Below are 25486 nucleotides of genomic sequence, written 5' to 3'. Positions count from 1 at the left end.
TTCTATGTGTCTGAGCATTCCAGAGTATTTATTCTATAATGTTTCTGTGTGACCTGGAGAGTTTCTGATTGTTCCAGAGGTTCCTTGTTTCTAAATGTTTGTGATTGTTTCAATTTTCCGTGTGTTTCTGTGTTTTCCAGATAGTTTTGGTTTTCTAGACTGTTTGGTGTGTATCAGTGTTCCTACGTCTTTGTGATTCCTCATTTGTGTTTCTGTGTGTTGGTTTCTTCGTGTTTTTGATTATTCCTGAGTGTTGCCATGTCTTTGTGATTGTTTGATTGTGTTTCTGATTGTTCCAGAATTTTTAAAGCAATCTGGAGTGTTTTAATGTGATTGTTTGAGATTATTATTGTGCATTTTTGTGTTTTACAGATTGGTTTTTTTGAAGTGTTGCTACTCTTTGAAATGTCTCTGATTGTTCCAGCTCAAGTTTCTTGATATCTCATGTTTATATACAGTGCAGCTGTTTTATACAGGATGAGCTTTATTTAATTTATTGCTAAATTTTAATATGCATATTAAAAGGTGTGTCGTTTCAAGCAACTGGATGATTAACCTTCGTGTCCTCCTGCGGGTCAAAACTGACCTGTTTTAAAGTTTGAAAATGTGGAAAATATATATATGTATTTTCACAGTGAAACTTCTGATGTCCACATTTTCAACATTTTTGAAGATTTTTTGGTGGAAAAAAAAGAAATGTCAAAAATATTTAATAACAGTCACAAATTTTTTTTTTGTGAATGTTCTTAAACAAAATATTAGAAGCTTTGCTGATATATATGTAATAACTACAGATAATTTTAGGATTTTTTTGGAAGATTTTTATTAATTTTTTGGAAAATATTTGCAAGAATTTTCTTGCCAAATTTGAGGGATTAAAAAAAAAAATATATATATATATATATATATATATATATATATATATATATATATATATATATATATATATATATATATATATATATATATATATATATATATATATATATATATATATATATATATATATATATATATATAGTGTGTGGTATAAATCTAAATTTATACAACAAAAATAGAAATATATAAAATAAGGGAAACTTTAAAGGAATTATTGGAATTTTCTTCCTGAAGTTTTTGGAAACATTCTGAAATTTGGGGAATTTTTTTGCTGATTTTTGGGATTTTTTTTCAGACAAGGAAACAATATTTTTTGGTGCCCGTGAATGAGGACAACAGGAGATGATTGTTTTTTGTTTTTTATCTGTGTCAGTCATGAGCCTCCTGCTGGGGGCAGTAATGAGTCCAAACTGCTGAAACCACACGACGAGAAGAAGAACTTTTATTTTGAAGTCTGGAGTGCAGAGAGGACAGGAGGTGAGTAGAAGTGCGGAAACGCAGATAAATGCTGAAGTTGAACAGATCTACAGTCGTTTTATTGAAGATGTAGCAGTTTATTACTGTTGGTTAAATAAACAGAAAGCCTGTTGATCCGCAGCAGCTCGTAGCTCCGGTTAGTTTGTGAGTCTGAGGCTCTTTGTGTTGTGTTTCCTCACCTGACAGGTGAACTCAACACATCATGCTCTGATGGAAAACCTCCGAGCGCGTCTCAGGTTTGGGAGCAAAGAGGAGGATGTGAAACTGAGGAAACGCAGATCTCTGCTGTATTCAAAGGAGGAGCTGAATCCTCTTAATGACGGTTTGAACACTTTTATGATTAAAGCAGTGATTGAGGTGAAGGTGGTCAGTTTGTGCAGCTGATGCGTGTGCAGTGAATAAATCAGTGCGGATCCTTAGATGCAGTGAATGAATCTGATTTGTGACTCCACAGGTGAGCTGACAGCCAGAGTTGTGGTGTTTTCTGTGGTCTTCAGGCTCATCAACTGTCTCCTGGTTCAGAGCAGCTTCGTCCCTGATGAGTACTGGCAGTCTGTGGAGGTCTCCCACCGCATGGTCTTCAAATATCCTGCAACTGTTAATGGATGGCTTCAGACATTTATCGTCTCAATTGCTAGTTTCATGTCTCCTTCAATACAGCATGGTGTTTATTTTGTAAATTACTGATGGATTTAGAGGAAAATAGACGATAAAGCAGGGTAGCTTTTAGATGGTGGCTACTTTGACTGATGATGGGAGGGGTCCTAAGGGTCTACAAGTTGCAGCATCGGACGCTTTCTGACTGTACAATTAGGCAGCATTACAACAGATGACAGCTTAGATGGGTTTTCTCCAACAGCAAACCAGTACAGGTTACACCCTCTGACAATTAGACAACCTAATTGGATGAATGCTTCACTAACAGCATTTCATTTGCAAACTTTGGCCTGTTATTGTTAAAAGAGTTCACCAAAATGAGAAATAAAGTGTGCAGCTACTCAATTTTTACTCATTTAAACCAACAGTGGTTATTTTAAAAGTTTTTGGGGGGTTTCTAAAGGCAGAGAGTCACGCCACATGCCTCTGATTTGCACAAAATTGGCTTGACCTCAGTTTTATGCAAATGAGGAGCAGCCAACATGATGCTCCATCTCTTGAAATCATGGTCATGGTCCCTGATCAGGTGTCACTGCTGTGTTCAACTTTAGCACATCAGTGACACCTGATCTTTTATATGTTTTATCTTGTTGGGATCATGGGACCCTTGAAAATGTGCCCAAACGGAAATTTTCTCCAGAAAACAGACAACAAATCCAGTGTATCCATGTTTGTTTCTGTTAATCTGTGACCCAGACAGTAAACTGGTGCAGTTTTCTATTGATCCTTTATATTGATGCTCAAAGTTGGTTAAAGGAAAAGTCGTTCTGAACAAAAAGGAGATTTTGGTTTTAGATTAGGACATCTGGAATGAATGGGAAATTGGTTAAAATGCAGTTTTTAGCACAGCTCAAATGTGTTTTTTCATCCATGAACATTTTATTTCTGTCCCCTTTATGTAAAAGATGAGAGGGGAAAAAGGAAATACAAAATTTCAGCCCACTTGTATGTATTTTGAGGGCCTGTAACTCAAAAATATAAATGCACCTTGATACATAAAGCATTGTCAGTTGTATTCACATAACTTCTGCAGTTTTCTTTTATTCAGTTTTATTTATTAAGGTGGTCCTCTTGAAGTTAAACTTTATCAGGGAGAGATCTGACAGCCAAGATGTCAGTGAAAAATACAGACTAAACAATACAAAACAGATAAATGACCTGAGAAAATTTACCACTAAATTTGTAAGTCTTGAATTATACCAATATTCCAAACTTACTTTTTTTATGCAGTTTGCTCCAAGTGGCTGAAAAAGGCAGAAAAAGGTTCAAACACATTAGAGACAGATGGCAGATGTACAAAACATGTCTTTACTTTTCACATCACTCTCAAATTGGTTTACTAATGAATAAAAATCTGTTTTTGCTGCAGTCGTTAGTAGGAATTCACATTACGATACGTTAATTACATGACAAAAGACTTTACATACAGTTTGCTTAGATATGAAATGACTCTTCTCAATTAATGCTTTTATTCTGTTATATAAAGCTGTTCCAACCTTAACTGTGTGACTTATGGGTATCTGACCTGGGAATGGAAGGCAGGACTAAGAGGATTCTTATATCCACTTCTCTTTGCATTCCTATACAAGATATTACACCTCATAAACTACGACTCAGTCCATCTCCTGGTAAAGTCCTTTTAATATTTTGATTTAAATCTTAGCAAATCAGCATTTGTTGACTAAATAAATCTCATAACTTGGTTACAGATTTGGCTTCCACGAATAATTCAAGCTCTCCTGGCTGCATTTGCCGATGCGAAATTCTTCTTCCTCATCCGAACGTTGGAAAATCATGATGTTGCAAAATGGACGGTAAGAAAATATTTATTGACAGAAACAGTTTTTGCCACTTCAGACGTTCTGTGTTTGGAAAAGTCTGATATTTTTTAACAAACTACTAGACTCCCATTAGGAATAAACAGCTCCATGTCTTATCTTAAGAAGGCAATGCGTTCAGTATTCTGCAGTTTCATGCTGTTAATGCTAAAACACACATCTGATTTAGTTGTTTTATTGTGTTTTGACTCCAGTTCTTCTGTCACATGTGTTCCTGGTTCACATGGTTCTGCTGCACCAGGACTCTGACCAACAGCACCGAGACCTCCATCACCTGTCTGGCTCTGTTTTACTTTCCTCTCCCCGGGTCCAAAACTCACAGCAGGTCTCCGCTAGTTAACAATCTATTCTCATTTTCATTTTCACGTGACAAAAAAATAGACAAGATAAGCGAGACAAAAAACCCCCCACAAAATGATAAAAATGATACACAAAACAACAAAGTAAAACACAAAATGACAAAAGCACGAGACAAAAGTCAGACAAAAAATGACAAAAAACAACAAAAACAAAGACACAAAATGACAAAAGAATAATGAACAATCTACTATTTTACTCTATGATCAAAACGACAAGTCAGACAAAAAACAAAACAAAATATTACAAAAATGAGACACAAAATTTAAAAAGTCAAAAAAGACAAAAAACAAAGACAAAATATTACAAAAACGAGACACACAATGACAAAACCAAGACACAACACAACAAAAGTCAGACAAAAAAAGACGAAAAAAACAACAAAATATTACAAAAAATGAGACAAAACAACAAAAGTGAGACACAAAATGACAAAAAAAATTAGACAAACCACACGAAACAAAACAAAAAAAGAGATAAAAATTAGACATAAAAGTTACAAAGCGCCAAAAAAATAGACAAATGACAAAACCGAGACAAAAAAATTACATAAATGACACAAACGAGACAAAAAAAATGACAACAGCGAGAAACAAAATGGCAAATGAATAGACAAACAACATAAGCGAGACAAAAAGAACCTAACACGACAAAGACATGAAACAAAAGTTAGACAAAAACAGACAACAAAAATGAGACAAAAAATGCCAAAAGTCAATCACAGGTATCTGGAACTGAACAATATAATATTTTACTTTATGATCCAAACAAGAAGTCAGACAAAAAAAGACGAAAAACAACAAAATACTGCAAAAATGAGACACAAAACGACAAAAATGAGACAAACGACACAAAACAAAAAAAGAGACAAAAAATTAGAAAAAAGTTACAGAGTGCCAAAAACATGGACAAACGACAAAACCGAGACAAAAAAATGACAAAAGCTAGAAACAAAATGACAATAAATAGACAGCATAAGCAAGGCAAAAAACACAATACGACGAAACACGACGATACACATAACAACAAAGTAAAACACAAAATGACAAAAATAAGACAAAAAACACAAACGAGACAAAAAGGAAACACAAAACGACAAAAACATGAGACAAAAAAAAGACAAAACCAAGTTAAAATATTGCTAAAACGAGACACAAAACGACAAAAGAACAATAAACAATCTAGTGTATTTATGATCAAAACAACTTGTCATGGTCTCAAGTTGCAGTTAATGTCTTCTCTGTAATTTTTACACTTTACAAAGTCGTCCCACGGGCCAGATTGGACCTTCTGGAGGGCCGGTTTTGGCCCGCGGGCCGTATGTTTGGCACCCCTGGTTTACACACATTGTTTTTTTTTTTTTCCAGCAAGAAGTATTTGGCCCTGGTGGCCTTGGCTGTGATCATTCGACCGACGGCTCTGATCGTCTGGTTTCCTCTGATCTTGTACCATTTCTGGCACCAAGACGACAAACTGAGACTCATCACTCATAACTACATTCCAATAGGGTTTGTACTTTCAGCCTCACATCCACTGGAACTGGATTATTCACCCTCTTTTCCTCATCTTTTATTTAATCTGTCATCACCAGGACGCTGGCCGTTGTAATTTCAACAGCGATCGACTGCGTGTTCTATGAAAAGGTAAAAAATTCAAAATAAAAGTGGCTCCTGTGTGAAGTCAGATGCAACAGCTGGTGTTTCCTTCACAGTGGGCGCTGGTGCAGTGGAACTTCGTCAAGTTTAACATCATCCACAGTGTGGCTGAGTTCTACGGCTCTCACCCCTGGCACTGGTACTTCACTCAGGGCTTCGCTGTTGTGATCGGACCACATCTTCCTTTCTTTCTTCACGGATGCTCCCTCGCCTTCAGAAGATACAAAGTCCTGCTGGCAGCGGTTGTCTGGACCATTGTGGTTTACAGGTAAAAGTATTTTACATCAAAGGTGTCCAACTCATTTTAGTTCAGGGGACACATTCAGCCCAATTTTATCTCAAGTGGGCCAGACCAGTAAAATCAGAGCATAATAACCGATAAATAACGATAACTCCAAATTTTTCCTTTGTTTAAGTGCAAAAAAGTACGTTCTGAAAATGTTGACATTTAATGAATTATCTTTTAACAAAATAGCATGAACAATATGAAATTTCTTTAGAAAAATAAATTGAATTTCAACAACATTATTCCTCAGTTTATCATTTACACATTACAACTTACAGATCAGAGTGTCTATAAAAGAACAAAACATTTAGTAACAAGTTTCTGGAAATGAACGATATAATATTTTACTTTCTGATCCAAACGACAAGTCAGACGAAAAACGACACACGATATTACAAAAATGAGACACAAAACGACAAAAATGAGAAACAATGACAAAAACATGAGACAACATGAAACAAAACAAAAAAGAGACAAAAAAATTTGACAAAAGTTACAAAGCGCCAAAAAAATGGCCAAATGACAAAACCGAGACAAAAAATTACATAAATGACACAAACGAGGCAAAAAAAAGACAAAAGCGAGAAACAAAATGGCAAATGAATAGACAAACAACATAAGACAAAAAAAACACAAAACGACAAAAATGATACCCAAAACAATGAATAAAATAAAACACAAAATGACAAAAATAAGACAAGAAACACTCCACGACAAAAACATGAAAGAAAAGTCAGACAAAAAAAACAAACAAAAACAAGACAAAATATTACAAAACGAGACACAAAAGAACAATGAGCAATCTAGTATTTTACTTTATAATCAAAACAACTGGTCAAGGTCTCAAAATTATTCTAAATTTATAGTTTTACAAATTTGCAATTTGCAGCTAATGTCTTCTCTGTAATTTTTACACTTTACAAAGTCTGGAGGACCAGTTTTGGCCCGCAGGACACATGTTTGACACCCCTGTTTTAGAGCCACAATAAGAGTAAATTATCTTCAATAAGAGTGAGACCTATTCACTCAGTTTTTACTACAGTGAATAGAATGTAATACACAGGTTAATCTGGCTGGTTAAGTGCCATTTTGAGATAATCCGCGTTGGCCGACTCATGAAGCTGCTAAACAAAAAGTTCCTGCAGATCTGAAATAGCGCATCAAGTGTACGTGAGGTCTAAAATTAGCAGGGAACTTTGCCAAGCAGGTGCTTGACTGGAGCGAGCGTGTTCCGATTTAAAATTAGCCACAGTACAGAGAGTCTTAGTGTTTTTAGATGAGCTACGATGAATCCATAAACAGCAGCGCAGCACACCGGCAACAGAAAGGAGCTAATATGATGAGCTTAACGCAACGTCAGTCTTTATGTTTACAAGTAGGAAGAGATGCTGCTGTCTGGTGACTGTTAATAAGTGCAGTAAAACTTTATTTTTATTTGAAAGTTGTTTTTATACAATAAGTTTAGGTTTTTTTGACTACTTGTGGACATTTAGTTGATACAACTGGTAGAATGTAACAGCTGAGAGTCCTCATACAGATGCTAACTGCTGTTCTCTTATTTGTCAGTATATTTTTCATTTTCATAAATGCTGTTCTTGCCATTCCTACTCTACATCTGAGATGTTTCACACCTCCCACCTGATGTCATCCATGAACCGAGATATTTGAACCTGCTTCAGTATTTCTTGGTCTAATTCTGTGTTACAGGTTGGGATGATATTTTTCTTTGAAATTACCATTACTTTTCTTTTCTTTTTGTTTAAAGACAGACCAAGTTTTTGGCTCTCTGTATTAATTATGGATATTATGGTTTGCACGTTTTCATCACTGTTTGCTATCGGCACTGTGTCATCTGCATAATGTATGATATTTATGTTATCACCTCCGATAGATACTCCCATTAACTCCTCTCAGTGCTGTTTCTGTCGATCAGTCAAAAACTCGAATTTGACTTCAAACAGCTTAAATGTGGGTCCTAATGTCAGATAACTCAGATGTTTTGTTTTTTCTCCTCAGTTTGCTTCCTCATAAGGAGTTTCGGTTCATCTATCCTGTGTTGCCTTTCTGCATGGTCTTCTGCGGTGAGTTCCCCATTTGACATCCAGAACTGTAACATGTGGTCATTTCCAGCCAGTTCTCAGTTGTTTTTATTTCTCGCCACAGGGATGTCTTTGGCTCATTTGAAAGCGTGGCGTCGAGCCGCAGCTGCCGCCTTATTAATGGCCAACCTGGTTCCTGCTCTGTACACCGGCCTGGTCCACCAGCGAGGAACTCTGGACGTCATGAACCACCTCCAGACTCTGTGTGACGTCAACGACTCCACCCGCCTGCAGCCGGACGTCCTCTTCCTCATGCCCTGTCACTCAACGCCCTTCTACAGGTACAGTAGTGAGATCTGATGAAATCAGAGTTAAAAGCCTGGGTGTGTTTCACACTGAGCTCAAGTGTTATTATAATGTAACTCCCATAATCCAGCATCAGTTTTGTACATTTGGCCTGATTACCTGCACAAAGTCTAATAAAATATTCCCCTGGATATTAATAATTTTTTAACTGGAGTATTTTAAGATGTTGGTAGTAAAATGGATTGAGTTTTTTCCACATAAAATATTGGAAACGTAATATCTAGAAGTTCGGGAAGACGATTATAAATATGAAAACCTGTGCCCTAATTGTGTAGAGCATGCTAGTAGATGTTAAAACTGTATCTTTCCTATTTTCAATACTTGCAACAACATGACATTTCAATTTTGGAACAGATACCTACATCAAAATAATCCTGACTTCTAAGTGCATCTGTGTTTAATCTTGACAGCCATTCAAGACATTTGCCTGAATAGCAAATAAAATAGAAAACAAGACTAAGAATCTGACCAAGCATCAGGTACCAGTGTTTCACACATTTTAGTCAGAACTCAAAAGTACAAGAGTTTAATAGTGAATCCTTTAAGCTCTGTGTGCCTCAACTCAACAAAACTGCACTGTTGGCTGGAATCACAGAGGAGAAAATTAAAATGCTCTCCCCATTTAAGTATTTTAGTGTCTGTGCTCATTTTCTCCCACGGTTTTTTTCTTTTGGGTCTTTATTCAGAGAGACTGGGATAAAGAGACGGGGAATGACAGGCAGCAAATGGTTAAGTGGCCAGGATTTGAACTGTGGAACACACCCTAACCACTCCTAAAACTGCTCTTCCCACAATTATCGTGTTGGAGGTTATTTTAAAATTCAAGTTTGGACTTTTCCAGCCTAATTTTGATTTGATGGCACGACATGCAGCAGGATCGATATACAATTGAAGGACTTTTGAAGTCCATGTGATATATCTTGCATATATTTTTATTAAAAGTTTTTTAAAAAAGTGATGTTTTTTTATGTTCATTATGATCAGGTCTTTAAAAATTCCATAATTATTTGTTAAGGAAACAATCACTTATTAATAAAAAATGACTGGATATCACTAAAATGTCAACTAAATAACCATACAAATTTAGTAACAACCACCTTCTAATTAGCTGAACAATAATAAAATGAGCTTATTCAAAAATTGTTTTATGTTCTTTTTAAGTTGAGATGACGGATATTTTTTGTTATACATCAAATTTTATATGGAAAACAAATTGTATCTGTGTCTGAGAAATCACTTTTAACTAAGGCCTTGTCCACACGTAGCAAGGTTTTTGTAAAACCGAATATCCTGCCCCCTCCGTCTAGAAAAAAACTTACGTACACACCACCTCGTTTTTAGGAAAAAACTTCATCCACACCTAACCGCATAAGTGCGTTTTTCAGCACATTCATAAGCATGCCGGACCTTTAGGTGGCAGTAGTTCCCCAAATCCTAGCAAGGTGGTGGAGAATAACCGTCCTTAACGTCGTCCTTCACCTGTGTTGTTGAATGTGGAGCAGTATCTGGGCTTGTAAAAACAAGCAAGTAAAAAGCGCCTGTACAAGAAACAGCGCCCAAAACCTTGTGAGAGCATCCATACTGTTACCGAATGTAAACACAGGTCGCATATGTGACGTAAGAACATATTTTGTCGCAGGCGGTGACGTTTCGAAACGCAAAAGCCCGGTTACTGATGTCCACATGCAGACGCATAAAACGGAGAATTCGCAAATCTTCACTTTGGTCGGAGTTTTTAAAAAGAATCGTTTTTGATGACGTAAATCTGCGTTTTCGTGTGGATGATAGGCCGAATCGTAGAACAATATCTTCGTTTTGTGAGATACCCGGCTACGTGTGGACAAGGGCTAAGTTATCCATTGCAAAAACACCTCTCAAGTAAACGTGTTAATTCCAGATCACATGACCTGCTCCACATGTCATTTCCTCCTGAAGAAATGACTGGCAAGACTTTCAGGCTTTCTGAGTTATTTAATATAGTGTGAGTCAAGTGTGGATTTATCACATGTCAGCATGTTTACTACAATATGTTTATAAATACCTTTCAATTTCAATCTTACTCAGTTGTATATATAATATTTCGAAGAATCTTTCTGTAAAAAATGCCATGTGGTGTTTGGTTATAGGCGGCCATGTTGATTTTAGACCTGAAAACAACAAAAATGTCAACTATGATACCTATCAGCTATGTTACAAAAAGTCCCACAATTCTATATTGACCTAGCAGCTGACAGTCCTCCGTCTCCTCACAGCCACGTCCACTGCCCATTAAAGATGAGGTTTCTTGAGTGTCCTCCAGATCTGGGAGAGGACGGTTACTTTGAAGAAGCTGAGCGGTTCTACGATGATCCTCTTCTCTGGCTCAGGACCTCGTTTCCTAACAAATCCTCTCTGCCCACCCATCTGGTTTTGTTTGATGTTTTAGAACAGGTAAGATGAAGGTTATGTTTTTGCACGTATTTGTGAAAATTTGTAACTTTTAAAACACGTTTTTGTTTTTTCCCCGTTTTTCCAGCAAATCTCCATGTTTTTGAAAGGGAATAACTTTGTGAGGACAGCAAAAATATTTCACAGTCACTTCCCTGAGGGAAGAGTTGGAGGAAGCATCTTTATTTATGAAAGGCACTGACAAACACTGGAGCAATGGCAACTTCAGTTCCTGAAGGAAAACATCCTATGATATGGACTTTGTACTGAAACAAATATTTTATTCATTTTTTAAACATTTTTATCTTCATCCACAATCCATTTAATTGCTGTGATTTCCAGGCTTTTCTTTCCAGTCGTGTAAAAGGTCCAGTTAAAACAAGCTTCAGGTGGAATGTTAGACAAAAAAGCATTTAAAGTCTGAAAGCAAATTACAACCACGTCACACCAACTTGTCTTTGTAGCAGCAAATTAAAACAATGTGACTGTACAGGAAAACATCCTACATGTGGCATGTCTTTGTTTTTGTTGTTTTTACATGGCACAGTAGTCGGGTTCCCAATTAACATTTTCTGCTTTTTTTTTTTAAACACAATTCATGTGGTTGAAAACAAGCATTGATGATGTTGGAGCTGGAACTCCTCATCAGGTCCATAATTTAGAAGCCGAATGTTAAAGAATGATTAAGATTTGTAAACAGTTAAATGAACTCTCGTGTTACAAATGTGCAGCTGACATAAGACATGCCACATCTTCCATTCAAACCTAACAACAGTAACGTTAACACCAAACAGCTCGAGGACGTTCAGTAGCATTAAAAACATAACACTGTGCAAACTTACAAAAAAAAGGAGACTTTGCATCTAAATACAACCCAAACATTTGAATTAGCCACTATCTTGTTAAACTAGCGGGGAAATTTTCAGTATTTGGGGTCAAACGGCATCGGGCCTAATTCTATTTTGACGTCTGCCATGTGTCTGTCTGCGTTTCTACCTGACCTGCTCCACTTGCGTTCACTGTGAGGTCGAGACCTGGCTCTCTGATGTTTGCGCTGGTGATGCTTCGCCCTCAACTCCTCCTTTGAGTCAGTGTCGGGTCTTTCAAATGGCCCGCTGTGTGAAGAAAAACAAAAAAAGAACTAAAATTACTGCACTGTGGTTGCATTCAGTTAGCAGTGATTTCCCCTTCTACTCCTGAGTTGAGCCAGTTGTCAATCCCTCACTGAAGATATAGTGAGAAAGCAGATTAAGAAAATGTTACGTCATCCACAGCAGTCAAGCTAACCTGCCGCTTCTCTCAGTTTAAGACTAACATTTTATTTTATGAGGCAGCGATAATAATTTCTTGTGACCTCTTCTGGTGGGAACACTGTAATTTCATAAACTTTTTAGGGAAAGTCTAAATTTAAACTGTAAATTTAAGCCCAGATAACACATTAGTGATGTTTCAGTTGACCAAAACGCTGTCTGGGTCATGCTAGCAATTAACTGGAATTAATGAATTACAAGTGTATTAACTTGGTCTTTTCCTCACATTCTTGGCATTAGTGCAGGGGTGTCAAACATGCGGCCCGCGGGCCAAAACCGGCCCTCCAGAGGGTCCAAACCGGCCATGGGATAACTTAGTAAAGTGCAAAAATTACAGAGAAGACATTAACTGAAATTGAAAATTGTAAAATTATAAATTTAAAATAATTTGACAAGTTGTTTTGATCATAAAGCAAAATACTAGATTGTTCATTGTTCTTTTGTGTCTCGTTTTTGTAATATTTTGTCTTGGTTTTTTTTTTGTTTGACTTTAATCTCGTGTTTTTGTCATTTTGTGTTTCCTTTTTGTCTTGCTTGTGTTTTTTGTCTATTTTTCTGTCATTTTGTTTCTCACTTTTGCCATTTTTTGTCTCGTTTGTGTCATTTATGTAATTTTTTTGTCTCGGTTTTGTCGTTTATCAATTTTTTTTGGCGCTAACTTTTTTGTCTAATTTTTTGTCTTTTGTTTTGTGTCGTTTGTCTCATTTTTTGTCCTTCTGTTTCTCGTTTTTGTCATTTTGTGTCACATTTTTGTAATATTTTGTCTTGTTTATGTTTTTTTGTCTGACTTGTCATTTCGATCATAAAGTAAAATACTATACTGTTTAGTTTCAGATACCCGTGATTAAATGTTTTCTTCTTTTATAGACACTCTGATCTGGAAGTTGTAATGTGTAAATGATAAACTGAGGCATAATGTTGAAATTGAATTTATTTTTCTTAAGAAATTTCAGGTTGTTCATGATGTTTAGTTAAAAGATAATTCCTTAAATGTGAGCATTCTCAGAACATACATTTTTGCACTAAAACAAAGGAAAAATTTGGAGTTGTGGTTATTTATAGGTTATTATGCTGTGACTTTACTGGTCCGGCCCACTTGAGGTGAAATTGGGCTGAATATGGCCCCTAAACTAAAATGAGTTTGACACCCCTGCAATAGTACAATATTAAGTCTTTATTCCAGGAAAATCCTCAGATAGCTTTTCTAAATTATTTAGAAGTGACAGGCTATAACCTAAAGTGTTACTCTTAGTTAGGAACTTTGCGCATCATTTAGTTGTGAGACACTTTAGTAAAGGGAGACTTACCTCGGGCCATAACTTTTTATGTACGATTCTCCAAAGAAGTGCCTGTAGACATAGTCGTCAAGATCGCCGAACACGTCGTCGTTAAGGCCGTGATACTCGTGCATGTCTGCCAGATAGTCTTCAACGCCGCTTACAAAATCTGTAAACAGCATCTGATCGTGGATGAACACTCCGTTGTGGAAGAAGTTGTTGATGAACATCTCAAGCTCCTTCCAGTGGTAGAAGTGGTCAACCTCCTGCTGCAGGTAGCTCTGCAGCAGCTGGTAAAATTCATCAGCTCTAATTGGCTCCATGGCTTTGTTGAAGAGACTCATAGACTCCTGGTAGGCGCAGTCAAAAACCCCGGAGCAGCCCTTCATGTTGGCTTTGTGGCTGCCTTGTCCTCGGTCTTCGTGGACCTTACCTCCTGATTTTCGCGTGTTGCAGTTGCTCTGGAAGGAGTCAGATTTGTGTCTGTGATGATGTTTGTGGGATCTTTGCTGCCACGACTCTTTTGTATTCTTCTCATCGCATCTCTTGTTATAAAAACCTCTGGCCTTGTTGATGAAGGTCGAGGCTGAATCCTTGAAGTGTCGGAAAGTGGATTTGACAGAATCAGAAAACTTCCTCAGGTTCTCCTTCACAGCCTCCTTGGCTTTCTTAATCTGCTCTTTGTGGTGGTGGACAAACTCCTTGGTAGAGTTCTTCACAGCATCGAATGTCTCCTTCACTTTCCCTGCCATGCCTTCTTTTGGTTTTTTCACTTTGGACTCTGTGTCTCCTTTGGCTCGTTCCTCTTTGGTTTCCACATACAGTCTCTCCCACAGGTCGGAGCGCTGCTGCTCAAAGCTCAGCCTCTTCTGCAGCTCCATCAGACGAGACTGCAGCTGCTCTGCCTCTGAACCGGCTTCCTTTCCAGCTCCGGGGATGCGACTTCTCAGACGATTCAGCTCCCTTCTCAGCTCATCTGTGACCTTCCTCTCTCTGTCGAGCTTCTTTCTCAATGTTTGTGCTTCAGCCATCATGTCTTCTCTCTGGCCATGAAACTTTCTAAGCAGCTGCTTCTCCTCCTCCAGCTGGTCTTTCAGCCTCTGGTTTTCTGCCAGCAGCGAATCGGCTCCAGCTCCCATCACCTCCAGATCTCTGATCTTAGAGCGCAGGTTTCTCAGCTCCTCCTGTAAGGTGGACAAAGACTTTTCTTCACGTTCCAGGGAGCTTTTCAGCAGCTGGTTTTCAGCTGTCAGCCTCTGCTGCTGAGACACAATGTTAGTCTTCTCCTCAGTCTTCTGCTTCAGCAGCACTTCCAGACCATCCCTCTGCGCCTTGATGGAAAAGAAGCGACACAGAAGGAAAATTATGGCTGTCAAACAGGAGACTCAGATTCAGAAAACTTTATTTGTCCCCAGGGGGCAATTAAAATGTTTCACTGTTATTCAAAGGAATCACAAAGTACAATCAAATTATCCATCCTTTCAATAGTGAAATAGTATTTTTTTAGGTTAATTTTTAATTGTAACTAAGTGTTGATTAGAAATGGGCATCCAAGTTACCTGAATGTGAACCTTTTTTAGGCTGAGCTCCTGGTTCTCTTTCTTTATATTCTCAATCATCTCTGTGAGCAATGAAATAACTTTTTGCTCATCCAGTTCATCTAAGCCCAAGTTGCCGCTTTGGTCCTGAGAGGGAAAAGGAAAAGCAAACAAGTTATGATTTTTGAAAGTCCTGCTTTTGTGCTTAATGACTGAAACGTTATGCAACCAAATTAAAACACTTTTTTTGTATCGTTGACTTGAAGAAAACATTATTTAAGACCAATCAAAATCATGACTGCAAATTCACATTTGTTTTATATTTGTTTCATGTCTTATGAGTAGAACATGGATTTCCAAATTCCTTGACATCCCAGAAATACTTTGTTTCTTATTTACAGAGAAAAACTAAAGGAATCCTACATTAATTAATCAATTAATTAAAAGAATACATTATTGAGACTTCTGCTTTAGGAGTTTATTTGACCTACTGGTAGATATTTAAGCTTTGTGATTGATTTTCCTGAATTATTAATCAAGTTATTTCTAAATATTTTGTCTACTTCATTTACTTCATTTATGAGAAGAATTATAATGTAATGTGACATTTTAAAAAAGCACATTTAAAATGCAGGACTTATATTAGAACTGTTATACAGGGATGTGGAGGGTTGCTCACTGTATTTCTTTCTGCTTAAATGAGCATTTAACAATAAGTAAGTATTATGCATGTTGGCAGGCACAAAAGTCAGAAACATGGTACAAAATGAGTTAATGATTAACATTATGTTCTGCCACAAATGAGCTTCTCATTGAGTGTCTTGTCACTGACCTGGTTTGTAATAAGCTGAGCTCTCACATGTCGCTGAAGCAGATCTCTGACTCCATCCAGCTCATTCACTCTGATTTTCTCCACAGTTTTTTGTCTTTCTTGAATCTGGACTGTACCTGTAGGTGAGATTCATAACACAGACCATTTACACACAGAAACAGAAAGCCCCGTTACAGTAAGACTACATGAAATGAAGAAGTCTGCAGTGGTCTGTATTGTCTGAAAAAGTTGGAAACACAGTTAGAATGAACAAAAAGCTACAGACATATACCTGTTTAGCTTTTTGTTCATAATAACTCTGTGATTATAACTGCTCCCAACAGAGATAAACTCCACCTAGATATTTATTGCTCCTGGTCTGAAACGGAGGACTCAAGCAAATAAACCCTGACTTGGGACAACAAGAACGTAAAGACGGAAAATTCTGATGTAAAATACATTTGTAATGCTGCATGTGGAGGCTGAGTGACTGACAACAGTCGGTGCAACACTACAGGACAGAACAAATGAGAACACAGAGCATGTAAAAGGCAGACAGGCCAAGCCAAACTGGAAAATTAGAATATGTTTTCTGCATTGATGATGACATCTTTAACCTCTTATAATTCTGGGCTGAACTTCTTACCATAGAAGTGACCAAAGCCCATGCTGATGGCTACAATGAGGGCGAGCAGGATGCATTTGTTGAGGATGCTGCTGCCTTGGCCTTGACCTCTGACATTCAGAGCAGCAGTTGGTCTAACTTCAGTCCAGTCTTCCTCATGCTGCGTCTCCTCTTGGACCTCCTCCTCTTCCTTCTCCTCCTCGTCCTCCTCCTCCTCCTCGTCACTCAGGCGTGATTCCAGCACCGCCTCCTCCTCCTGGTCTGTCATGACGCTAATGGTGTTCTTCCTCAACCTTCGTCGTCGCACGACAGTAGTGGCGCTTCGTCCAGCCTCGTCCTCGCTGCTGCTTGAGTTTGTCTCCCGGGGCTGCTGCACTGGGAAAACTGCAGAGAAATATAAACAAGGTTATGGTTGCAGGGATAACATGGTGGAAAACAGTTTAGCTGGAAACGGAGGCACACACAACTGGCTCAGAGAACATGCTTAAGTGCGGTCAATCATGCAAATGGTAAATAATACTAAAACGGTTTAGGGATTCAGTAAATGATGAAAAATGTAATTATTAGTGATGCATGATATTAAAATTTCTGGCCGATACGGATATCCAATACTAACATTTCTGATATCGCCGATAACCGATATTACCAACATCGATACTTAAATATTGTTCACATCAAAAAACTTAGACCAAATAGTCTTCTTTATTATCTAACAAAAGTAAAACATATTTAAGTCCAGAACCACTGAAGTCAAAACATCTGTGAAATTGGAGCAACATCAAATGTAAAGGAAATATGTCCTGGCTATATTTTGACAAAGGATGTGCAAATTTTGTGCTATAATGTGTGCACATTTCTCAAGTTACAGTGGCCTGATACTCACTATGGCAAATGTCCCAAACACTGAAACAGTTGTACTCCAAGTTCTCCACTATTGTAAACGGCTGGTCGTTGAGAGCAATCATCTCCATTACTTTGTTCGTTATGTCCTTAGCTTCTGTACTATCCTTGGCAAATTTACATGTTTTGTTTAGAGTTTGCTGTATGGACGTACCAGCCGTGGCGCTTGTTTTTTGCAGCTTCTGAGAGTAGGTGGCTGACGCTCGCTCTCTGTGCTGTGCGTACACACCTAGGTGGTTGATTTTTAAACGGGTAATTAAATTGGTTGCATTGAACGATTTGGCATGGCATCCTCCTCTCATAACGTCACTTCTGCAAGTATTGCATAGTGCAATCCGTGCATCTTCTTTGGACAAAGTACTCCCAGACTGCAGTCATTTCTTCCTGTTCAGATGTAGCCAATCTTGTCACAATACTTTCCTGTGTGCCTCGACTCACACCTGCGCAACTCAAGCAAACTTAGCGCAGTCGAGAGAGATTTAATGTTAGAGAAAATCATCAGTTTTTCACATCGGCTGATTTTGCTCAACGGACCAATACCGATATATTGGGAAAAATACTAATATCTGCTGATATATCGTGCAACCCTAGTAATTATACGTGTTATTGAACACATGTAAGTAACAGTAAAACTATTTGGAAAATAGACTTATGTGTTTTCTTACCAAGAGTTAGATGAGAGGATCAATCCCACTCTCATGCTCAGCCAAGACATAGTTCAGCATATTACCAACATAACACTGCAATGTGCTGTTTTCCACTTTGTACAGATTAAACAAACGTAATTAGTGAGCTTTAAGGCCCGTTAATGGTTTCCGCATGATTGATGCAGGCTTTGAAAGTGCATGCAGTTCTATTTATAATACAATAGGTACGAGTCAGCCTTTTATGCAGATGTTGGCATTGTCCCTCATATTGAACACAGAAATAGACACACAGTTCCTGTGGATGTTTCTGAAAAGCTGGCAGTGACTTTGCACTTTTTACAGGGTAAAGCAGGATTTGTAACTGTAGCACCGAGGTCAGACATAGCATGGGATCTCTGGAGAGTTTAAAACTGTACAAATCAATGCACCTTCAAAGTCCGCCAGCAACTACTTCAAATACAACTCTTTCAATGATGAATTATAAAGGTGTGGATGATGGAGAATCTCCTTGCACAGTCTCTCCTCACAGCCTGGACTTGTTTAAAGCATTTCTGTTCCTGGCACATGGGCATCTGGAGGCAGTGGGGATCTGCATGGTCACAAATTCTGGGCTGCACATGGATGTACGCAGACTTAGCTGGATAAATAAAATAACAGCTAGCATACCCTTCAAAGACACAGATGTGTAAAACACGATTTGGCCTTTAGAGGTGATGGCTTTTGGACTATAAGCAGAATTTAGCATTTTTGCTATAATCTGACATGTTTACATTTTGCATTATTAAACTGATGTTCAACAATGTCCCTATTAAATGAACAAAAAGCCATCTGTTTCCTCCCACTTTGACGGCACAGTAGATGTGGTCCTGTGAAGTTCATTGTTTCAATACAATTACTCTGAGCTATATGTCAAATGAATATTACCACACAATGGATGGCATCTGAAGCTGCAAACATCACTGTTGCTTCAGGAAGTGATTCATTCTGTTCTATAGTTTTGTGGCCAAACTATGTGACGGGCAGGTTAGTGGGACAGGAAGAGAGTAGCATGGAAAAGTTAACTAGAGAGACTTAATCAAACGTTTCCAGCTGATTACCAAATAATAACGTAATAGAAGTAATAAACTAATGTAATGAATGTCATTCTGAGCCCACTGAAACACAGGAAACAGGGAATTTATAAATATCAGCATGGAGTTAAAACAAATGAGCTACGGTGGACTCAGAGCCTCAACTTCATCAATAAAGTGCTCTAATAAAGCACTTCACTGTAGCACATAGATAGCAACCATCTAAATTTAATGCAGCACTTCTGCGCGCCAACAGGCATCTTGGATTGTGAGTTTGCATTTGAAGCCTGAAGCCTTGACTCACTTCACTAATGTCCAGATATGACAGTGGTAAATTGATAAAAATCTGTAAAATTCACACCTAAAATCTCTTCACGTACACACAGACAACAGCTATCTGACAGCATTTTATCTCTGCACAATACTTGGGCTTGTCAGAAACAAATCAGGATTAGTTTTAAGCATTGCTGAACAACTTTAGCATCACATCAGATTCACTCCATTTTCAATCAGGCCACCTGGAAAAGAGCCTCCAGTGAGGTGACTTCTCAGATGGTAGCTTAAGTTCACCAGACTCTGTGGAAGTTTCCAGTGACTCAACAACAAACCTGCTTCGGCAAACAGGGAGAAGAGAAACGTTTGGTGCTGTTGTGTTAAATTTCTCTACAGTGAATCATTTCAGCTTGGTGAAGGAATCATGAGGATGGTCCAGGGTGTCAGTGTGGTTCCTACCAGTCTCTGCAGCGGTGAAGGCGTACTGGCTGCTGCAGGAGGTGCCGAGATAAAACTCCTCATTGCCGGTGGCCTCCTCTTCCCTCTCTGTGTGCTCCTCATCCTTCAAGTCTCCCAGAGTCACGATGTCGGAGTGATCGCTGGAGGACAACACATGCTCTTTCCCTTTTGCAGTGCCTCTGGCCTGCAGAAGACATGTCCAAAAAGGTGTGTAAAATGAGCAGGAACAAAGCGGCTCTGCATTATTTAAAGAACACCTTGTTTTCAGGGCCTCTCACCTCTGAACCGTACAGTGTCTCAACTATGGTTTGTTCTCCCAGGGTGTCGTCGAGTGAATCAGCGGACCTCTCTTCAACACACGCAGCTGAGAATGTAAGAAATAGGAATCGTGATTAAAATACATACAAAATATTTCAAATTCCATGAAGAATCAGAGAATTATGAATGTTTCTATGGATGACGACATGCTCAAACTGCTGGTTTTGTTTAAAAAAACTGTCCAAAATACTGACATATTCAGTATAGTGTCATAAAAGACAAAAAAACACGAAACACCACTGAACAAAAATATAAATGCAACACTTTAGTTCTTGCTCCCATTTTTCATGAGCTCAACTTGAAGATCAAGACTTTTTCTATGTACACAAAAGCTCTATTTCTCGCAAATATTGTTCACAAATTTGTCTAAATCTGTTTTAGTGAGCATTTCTACTTTTCTGACTACCACCCATTTTAGAGTGGCCTTTTATTGTGGCCAGCCTAAGGGACACCTGTGCAATAATCAGATTTAGACAAATTTGTGAACAATATTTGAGAGAAATAGATCTTTTATGTACATAGAAAAAGTCTTAGTTCAGCTCATGAAAAATGGGAGCAAAAACAAAAATATTGCATTTATGTTTTTGTTCAGTGTAAATATTTACATTTTAGAAGATACAACCAGAGTATTTATGAACAATGATCAAAATAGCTGAAGATCAATTTGTGATTTTGATGAATTAATTACATAAAATACCTTTTTTTTTTTTTTTTTTTTTTTTTTAAACAAAAACTCAAATATTGAAAATCACAGTATGACCTGTGAAGGAAGGGGAATCCCACAGTGGCACAGTGTAAATGAAACCAAAAGAAAAGAACAAAGGCAATCCTTCAAAGGCAACTTTAAAAAATAGTTTTATAAAAAAGCAAAATACAATTATGACTTTTAGACTCTCACAAATCTACCACAATTAACTGGCATTCAGCTGAATGTGAACTGCTCAGATGATGAAGATCTCAACTTTGAGTTGGTAAATTACTGCCTGTGAAACACATGTACCTCACAAACTTAAAACATTTTTATTTATAATTATTTATATCATTAATAATCTCAAACCTAATATCAGAATAAATGTAAAACTCCAGCAAAAATAAAATAAAATGACATGAGCATTTTTACCACCAGATGTTGAGGCCTGAGCATCCTGCAGCTCTGGTCCTTCCACTGGGGGACGCTCTACCAGCTCGGCTGCAAATTCCACTGCAGCCTCCGTTCCCAACGTCTCAATATCTGAACCCTGGAAACACAACAGCCATCAAAGCAGGGCATGACAAGAGACCTATGTCATTTTCATCTCAGATTTTAAACTATTGTGTTGTTCGATTATTAACAATAACTACGTATTCAGCAAATGACGTATTTCAGCGACTGACAATTTGTAGCCAGTTCTATGTAAATAACAGAAACAGGAAGAAAACTGATCTTTTTCATGGGTACTGAACAAGCTGGTCAACATGACACAAAAGTTATTGTTTTTGGTGTAAACTTGTTGAAATGTTTAAAAATCCTTGTCAGATGCAACAAAGATTCAAAGCATAAATGAACTTGTTTTTTTATTATTACTACCGGTATTTTTATTGTAGACCTTATATACAAAAACATTAGTTGCACAACTCCTCAACCAAAAGATATTTAGAGGAGGAAAGAAACCAGAAAATGTTCACATTTAAGATGCTAGGATCATAAAATTTACACCGTTTATCTTTAAGAAGTTTTCAAACCGATTAATTGATTATAAAAATAGCTGGCAATAAGTTTAAGAGTTGGAGGCTGGCTGATTGATTGTAACAACCCTGTGGGTTGGGTTTTGCATGGACAACACCTTCCCCACTAAAGTGGTCTGCTGTTACCCAAACAACAAACCCTGGGTAACCAAGGACTTGAAGGTGCTCCCCAACAAAAAGAAGAGGGCTTTCAGAGTAGGGGACCGAGCAGAACTCAAACTTGTACAAAGAGAATTTAAAGACAGACTAAGAGAGAGAAAAGGCGCCTACAGGAGAAAACTGGAGAGAAGTTGGAGAGGAACAAGGCCAATGATGTCTGGGTGATATGAGGGAGCTCACCAGCTTCCAGAGGAAAGGCGGTGGGAGGGGGACCAGCAGAGGGGAATACACAGAGGGTCAGTGACTTGAACCAGTTCTTCAACAGGTTCGACTCCAGCTCCCCTCCTCCACCAGACTGCACACTACACCTTGGATCTTTCTCCCCACACCAACCCCCATCACGGACACTTTACTACTGCATTACAGCCAGCGCCCACCCCCACCTCCAGGCTGGACTACACAACACAGTCCGACAGGTGAGGAGAGAGTTGGAGAGGTTCCACCAGGGAAAAGTTGCTGGACCAGATGGTATCAGCCCTCCAGTGGTGAGGCCGTGTTCCAGCCAGCTGAGTGGAGTACTGCAGCACCTCTTCAACCTCAGCTGCATGCTCCTGACGTTTTATCAGTCTGAGTTGGCGAGTGCCATCTTCTTTGCTGTGGTGTGCTGGGGTGCAGGCATCAAGGCGAAGGATGCCAACAGACTGAATAAAATGATCAGGAAAGCCCAGTCTGTGGCTGGCTGTCAGCTGGTCACCCTGGAGGAGGTGGAGGAGCAGAGGATGCTGACCAAACACCTCCCACCCCCTCCATAAAACTGTGGACAATCTGAGAAGCAGCTTCAGCAACCCTGCTGCTCCAAGGAACGGTACTGGAGGTCATTCCTCCCCACAGCAATAAGACTTTTCAATGCGTCTGGCAGATCACAAAAGAACTCTAACACTCTGCCTGCTGATTAAACCACTGTACCTACTGGACACTTTACATTCTAAATGTTATTCATTACATATGTAAACTATCTGCACCTATTTATGTAATTTGCACATCTAAGCACGTTCTGTTCATTAGCAAATTTTGTATCACTCTTGTATATTCATGTATATTTGTTAATTTTTTTCTTTCGACATTATATTTTCCATATTCTTATCTCATTTTATTTTATTTTATGTTACCTTTACTTTATACCTGACTCTAACATTCTGTGTTGTCTTGTTGTTTACTCCCTTGTTGAAAATCCAGCTGTTGTAACAGCAGAATTTCCATCTGGCGATCAATAAAGTCTAAGTCCAAAGGAATGGTGTATCATCAATAGAAAAGAGACAACAGCTCCTGTCATGAGAAGAAACTCTTTAACATGACCAACAATTTACTGAAAGTTGTGTTCAACTTATTTTAAAACCGCTTATATTGTAATAAAATGCTGCTGCCACCGACAAATTTAATAAGTTACATAAAAACAAAAGAAAACAGCTGCGATTATAAATATGAGAAATGGATTTGTACCTCATTACTGATGATGGTCCAGCCACAGGACGACTCTGCATCACTTGATGTCTCTGACATTTCTGTCAGCGATGTACAGGAGTCTAGAAGAGATGAGGAAGTTCAACATTTGAGACAATGAGTGTGTGGCTGTGAAATGATAATGCAGATTAACATGTCACAATCTGAAAAGTGCTGCAATGATTTTTTTTTTAGGTCAGGCAGGCCAAGATGTGTAGTAGCCAGTTTCAGTTATCAGATTACATGTTACACTTCTAGCCAGCTGTTATCACCAAATGTCCAGGTTAGTCATTCATTCCCAGCTTGTCTTCTCTATTTAAATATTTCCGTATAAACAATCAAACAGCAGAAATAGCGGCCTCTGGTGGTGAGAAGCTTCTCTAGCAGCCCTCGGATGATGCCAACCAGCGCGGCCTGACCCTCAAAACAGTCCCCGTTTAGCTCAGAAACAGAGATATCAGCGGCGATCCGAGCAGCTCTTCACTGCAGCGGCCATTAGCTTCGTCTGTTCACATCAAATATCGACATTTAGCGGTTGTTTCGCTGCTACTTTACTAACTTGTCAGGTTTGTTATTAACGTCACCTCTCTAAACACCGTCGGAACAGATAAGTAGTACCCTGTCAACGTCGTCTGTTATTTTTAACCGCCCTTTAACAATGCTAAAGGTTTAAAAACTGAGAAAAAGACTTAACTGACCGGTGTTTTGGGCCGACGACGAGGCAGCTGTTTGCAAGCAGCCCCGCAGTTATTGCAGTATGCCCGAGCCCAGGTTATCCGTTAACAACACTGCTGCAAGCCGACAGCAGATGGGAAATGTAGTTTTAAGGCCGCTCGGCTCAACACGCGGCACAACGGCTTCTTCGAACTGCTTGAACTACATTTCCCGTGAGCCAGCGCGGTGGTCAAACCGTCTCGGCGAGGGTGGAGCAAACCCCGCGGAAACAAGCCTTGTGGCTGCGAAAAAAAAACATAAACAAGGAAGCGTGACAAAGCAAGCTCTCCCACAGCAAGAAATACTAGTAAAAAGCAGCCAAATAAACATTATAATGACTTTGCAGCGGGTTGTGAGATAATAGCTAAAGATTTAAAAAGCACGTCGCAAATGCTAAAAAGTTTAAGTGTCCATTAGAAAACGTGTTCATTTTGGGCTGACTTGACCTGACTAATCCATAAACAATTTTCACATGTGAAGTTGCTCGACTGGTTGGTGAGGGGTCCGTGTACGGATCTGGTAATTGGATTTTCCTTTGTGAAAAACAAAAAACGAGTGGTTATTTGATTTTCGTTTTAAAATACAAAAATTAAAATTGAAATACAAGGCGTTTTTCCTTTTCATGATCAAAAAGGGATATACGATTTTTTTAATGCTTTGATTTTCGTTTTATATTTAGAATAACAAGAAAGTAAAATCAGTAAGAGACAAACGAAAAAAAGTCCGTTTTTTTCATTTTCTGAGACCGGAAGTGGTCATCAGCAAGTGTGGAGCCAAACGACAACAAGATTCTCAGAGGGCGGAGCCAGAGAGCAGCGATTGGTCAGACCAAAGATAGAAGCCAGCGCTAGCGTGTCTAGTCTATGTATAGCTATGGTCGGCACGTCTAGTAGCATCTCTGGCTCCTGTTGATCTTGTTTTTGAAGTAAAACACGGTAAGAAGATAAATACTTCTAACCTGTAGCGTTATTTTGTTGTACGTTAAGTCAGCGACTTGTGAATAGTTGTGTTTTGTCGTGTTTGAGCAGTTGGTCCGGACGCGTTAGCTAGCTAAGCGGCTAAGTTAGCTAGCGGGCTAATAAACACAGGTGGCTAACTTACCGCTGAACACCTGCGTTAGTTGCTGCAGCAGCTGTCCGTCATTATTAGAATGACCTTCTCAACCTGTATTTCTCTGCTGTGTATTTTAGCTTTTAAAAAAGTTATTTTACTTTAAGGTTAACTGAAACCTGTTCAGCT

General features: G+C 38.5%; 2 protein-coding genes across 6 annotated transcripts; one reads left to right on the top strand and one right to left on the bottom strand.

Annotated features, from left to right (window-relative positions):
* Positions 1 to 1302: 1302 nt before the first annotated feature.
* Positions 1303 to 23321, top strand: pigb (phosphatidylinositol glycan anchor biosynthesis, class B). Of its 4 annotated transcripts, none has more exons than XM_035954615.2 (15): positions 1303 to 1356; positions 1543 to 1678; positions 1811 to 1940; positions 3524 to 3641; positions 3723 to 3827; positions 4046 to 4176; positions 5576 to 5716; positions 5800 to 5851; positions 5920 to 6131; positions 8166 to 8230; positions 8313 to 8529; positions 10807 to 10984; positions 19829 to 20098; positions 20212 to 20263; positions 21336 to 23321. In XM_035954615.2, the coding sequence occupies exons 2-13, from the start codon at positions 1567 to 1569 to the stop codon at positions 19829 to 19831; spliced, it is 1464 nt and encodes a 487-aa protein (XP_035810508.1). In that variant the 5' UTR covers positions 1303 to 1356; positions 1543 to 1566; the 3' UTR covers positions 19832 to 20098; positions 20212 to 20263; positions 21336 to 23321. The 4 variants fall into 4 exon arrangements, with proteins under 4 accessions (XP_035810508.1, XP_054875293.1, XP_023139994.1 ...); XM_055019318.1 differs by having other exon boundaries at positions 11070 to 20098; positions 22359 to 23321; XM_023284226.3 differs by having other exon boundaries at positions 11070 to 20098.
* Positions 11149 to 24338, bottom strand: ccpg1 (cell cycle progression 1). 2 transcript variants are annotated; one of them, XM_023284223.3, is made up of 11 exons: positions 24232 to 24338; positions 23534 to 23616; positions 21330 to 21447; positions 20170 to 20255; positions 19892 to 20075; positions 19678 to 19767; positions 16564 to 16926; positions 15939 to 16054; positions 15128 to 15253; positions 13599 to 14899; positions 11149 to 12096 (listed from the first exon to the last, which is right to left on the bottom strand). In XM_023284223.3, the coding sequence occupies exons 2-11, from the start codon at positions 23591 to 23593 to the stop codon at positions 11904 to 11906; spliced, it is 2637 nt and encodes an 878-aa protein (XP_023139991.2). In that variant the 5' UTR covers positions 23594 to 23616; positions 24232 to 24338; the 3' UTR covers positions 11149 to 11903. The 2 variants fall into 2 exon arrangements, with proteins under 2 accessions (XP_023139991.2, XP_023139993.2); XM_023284225.3 differs by lacking the exon at positions 19678 to 19767 and having other exon boundaries at positions 24232 to 24336.
* Between the last annotated feature and the right edge of the window lie 1148 nt (positions 24339 to 25486).

This window comes from Amphiprion ocellaris, chromosome 1 (genome assembly GCF_022539595.1).
Source record: "Amphiprion ocellaris isolate individual 3 ecotype Okinawa chromosome 1, ASM2253959v1, whole genome shotgun sequence".
NCBI lineage: Eukaryota > Metazoa > Chordata > Actinopteri > Pomacentridae > Amphiprion > Amphiprion ocellaris.
The sequence above is the reverse complement of the archived record's forward strand: the minus strand, read 5'-3'. Positions and strand labels throughout refer to the sequence as shown.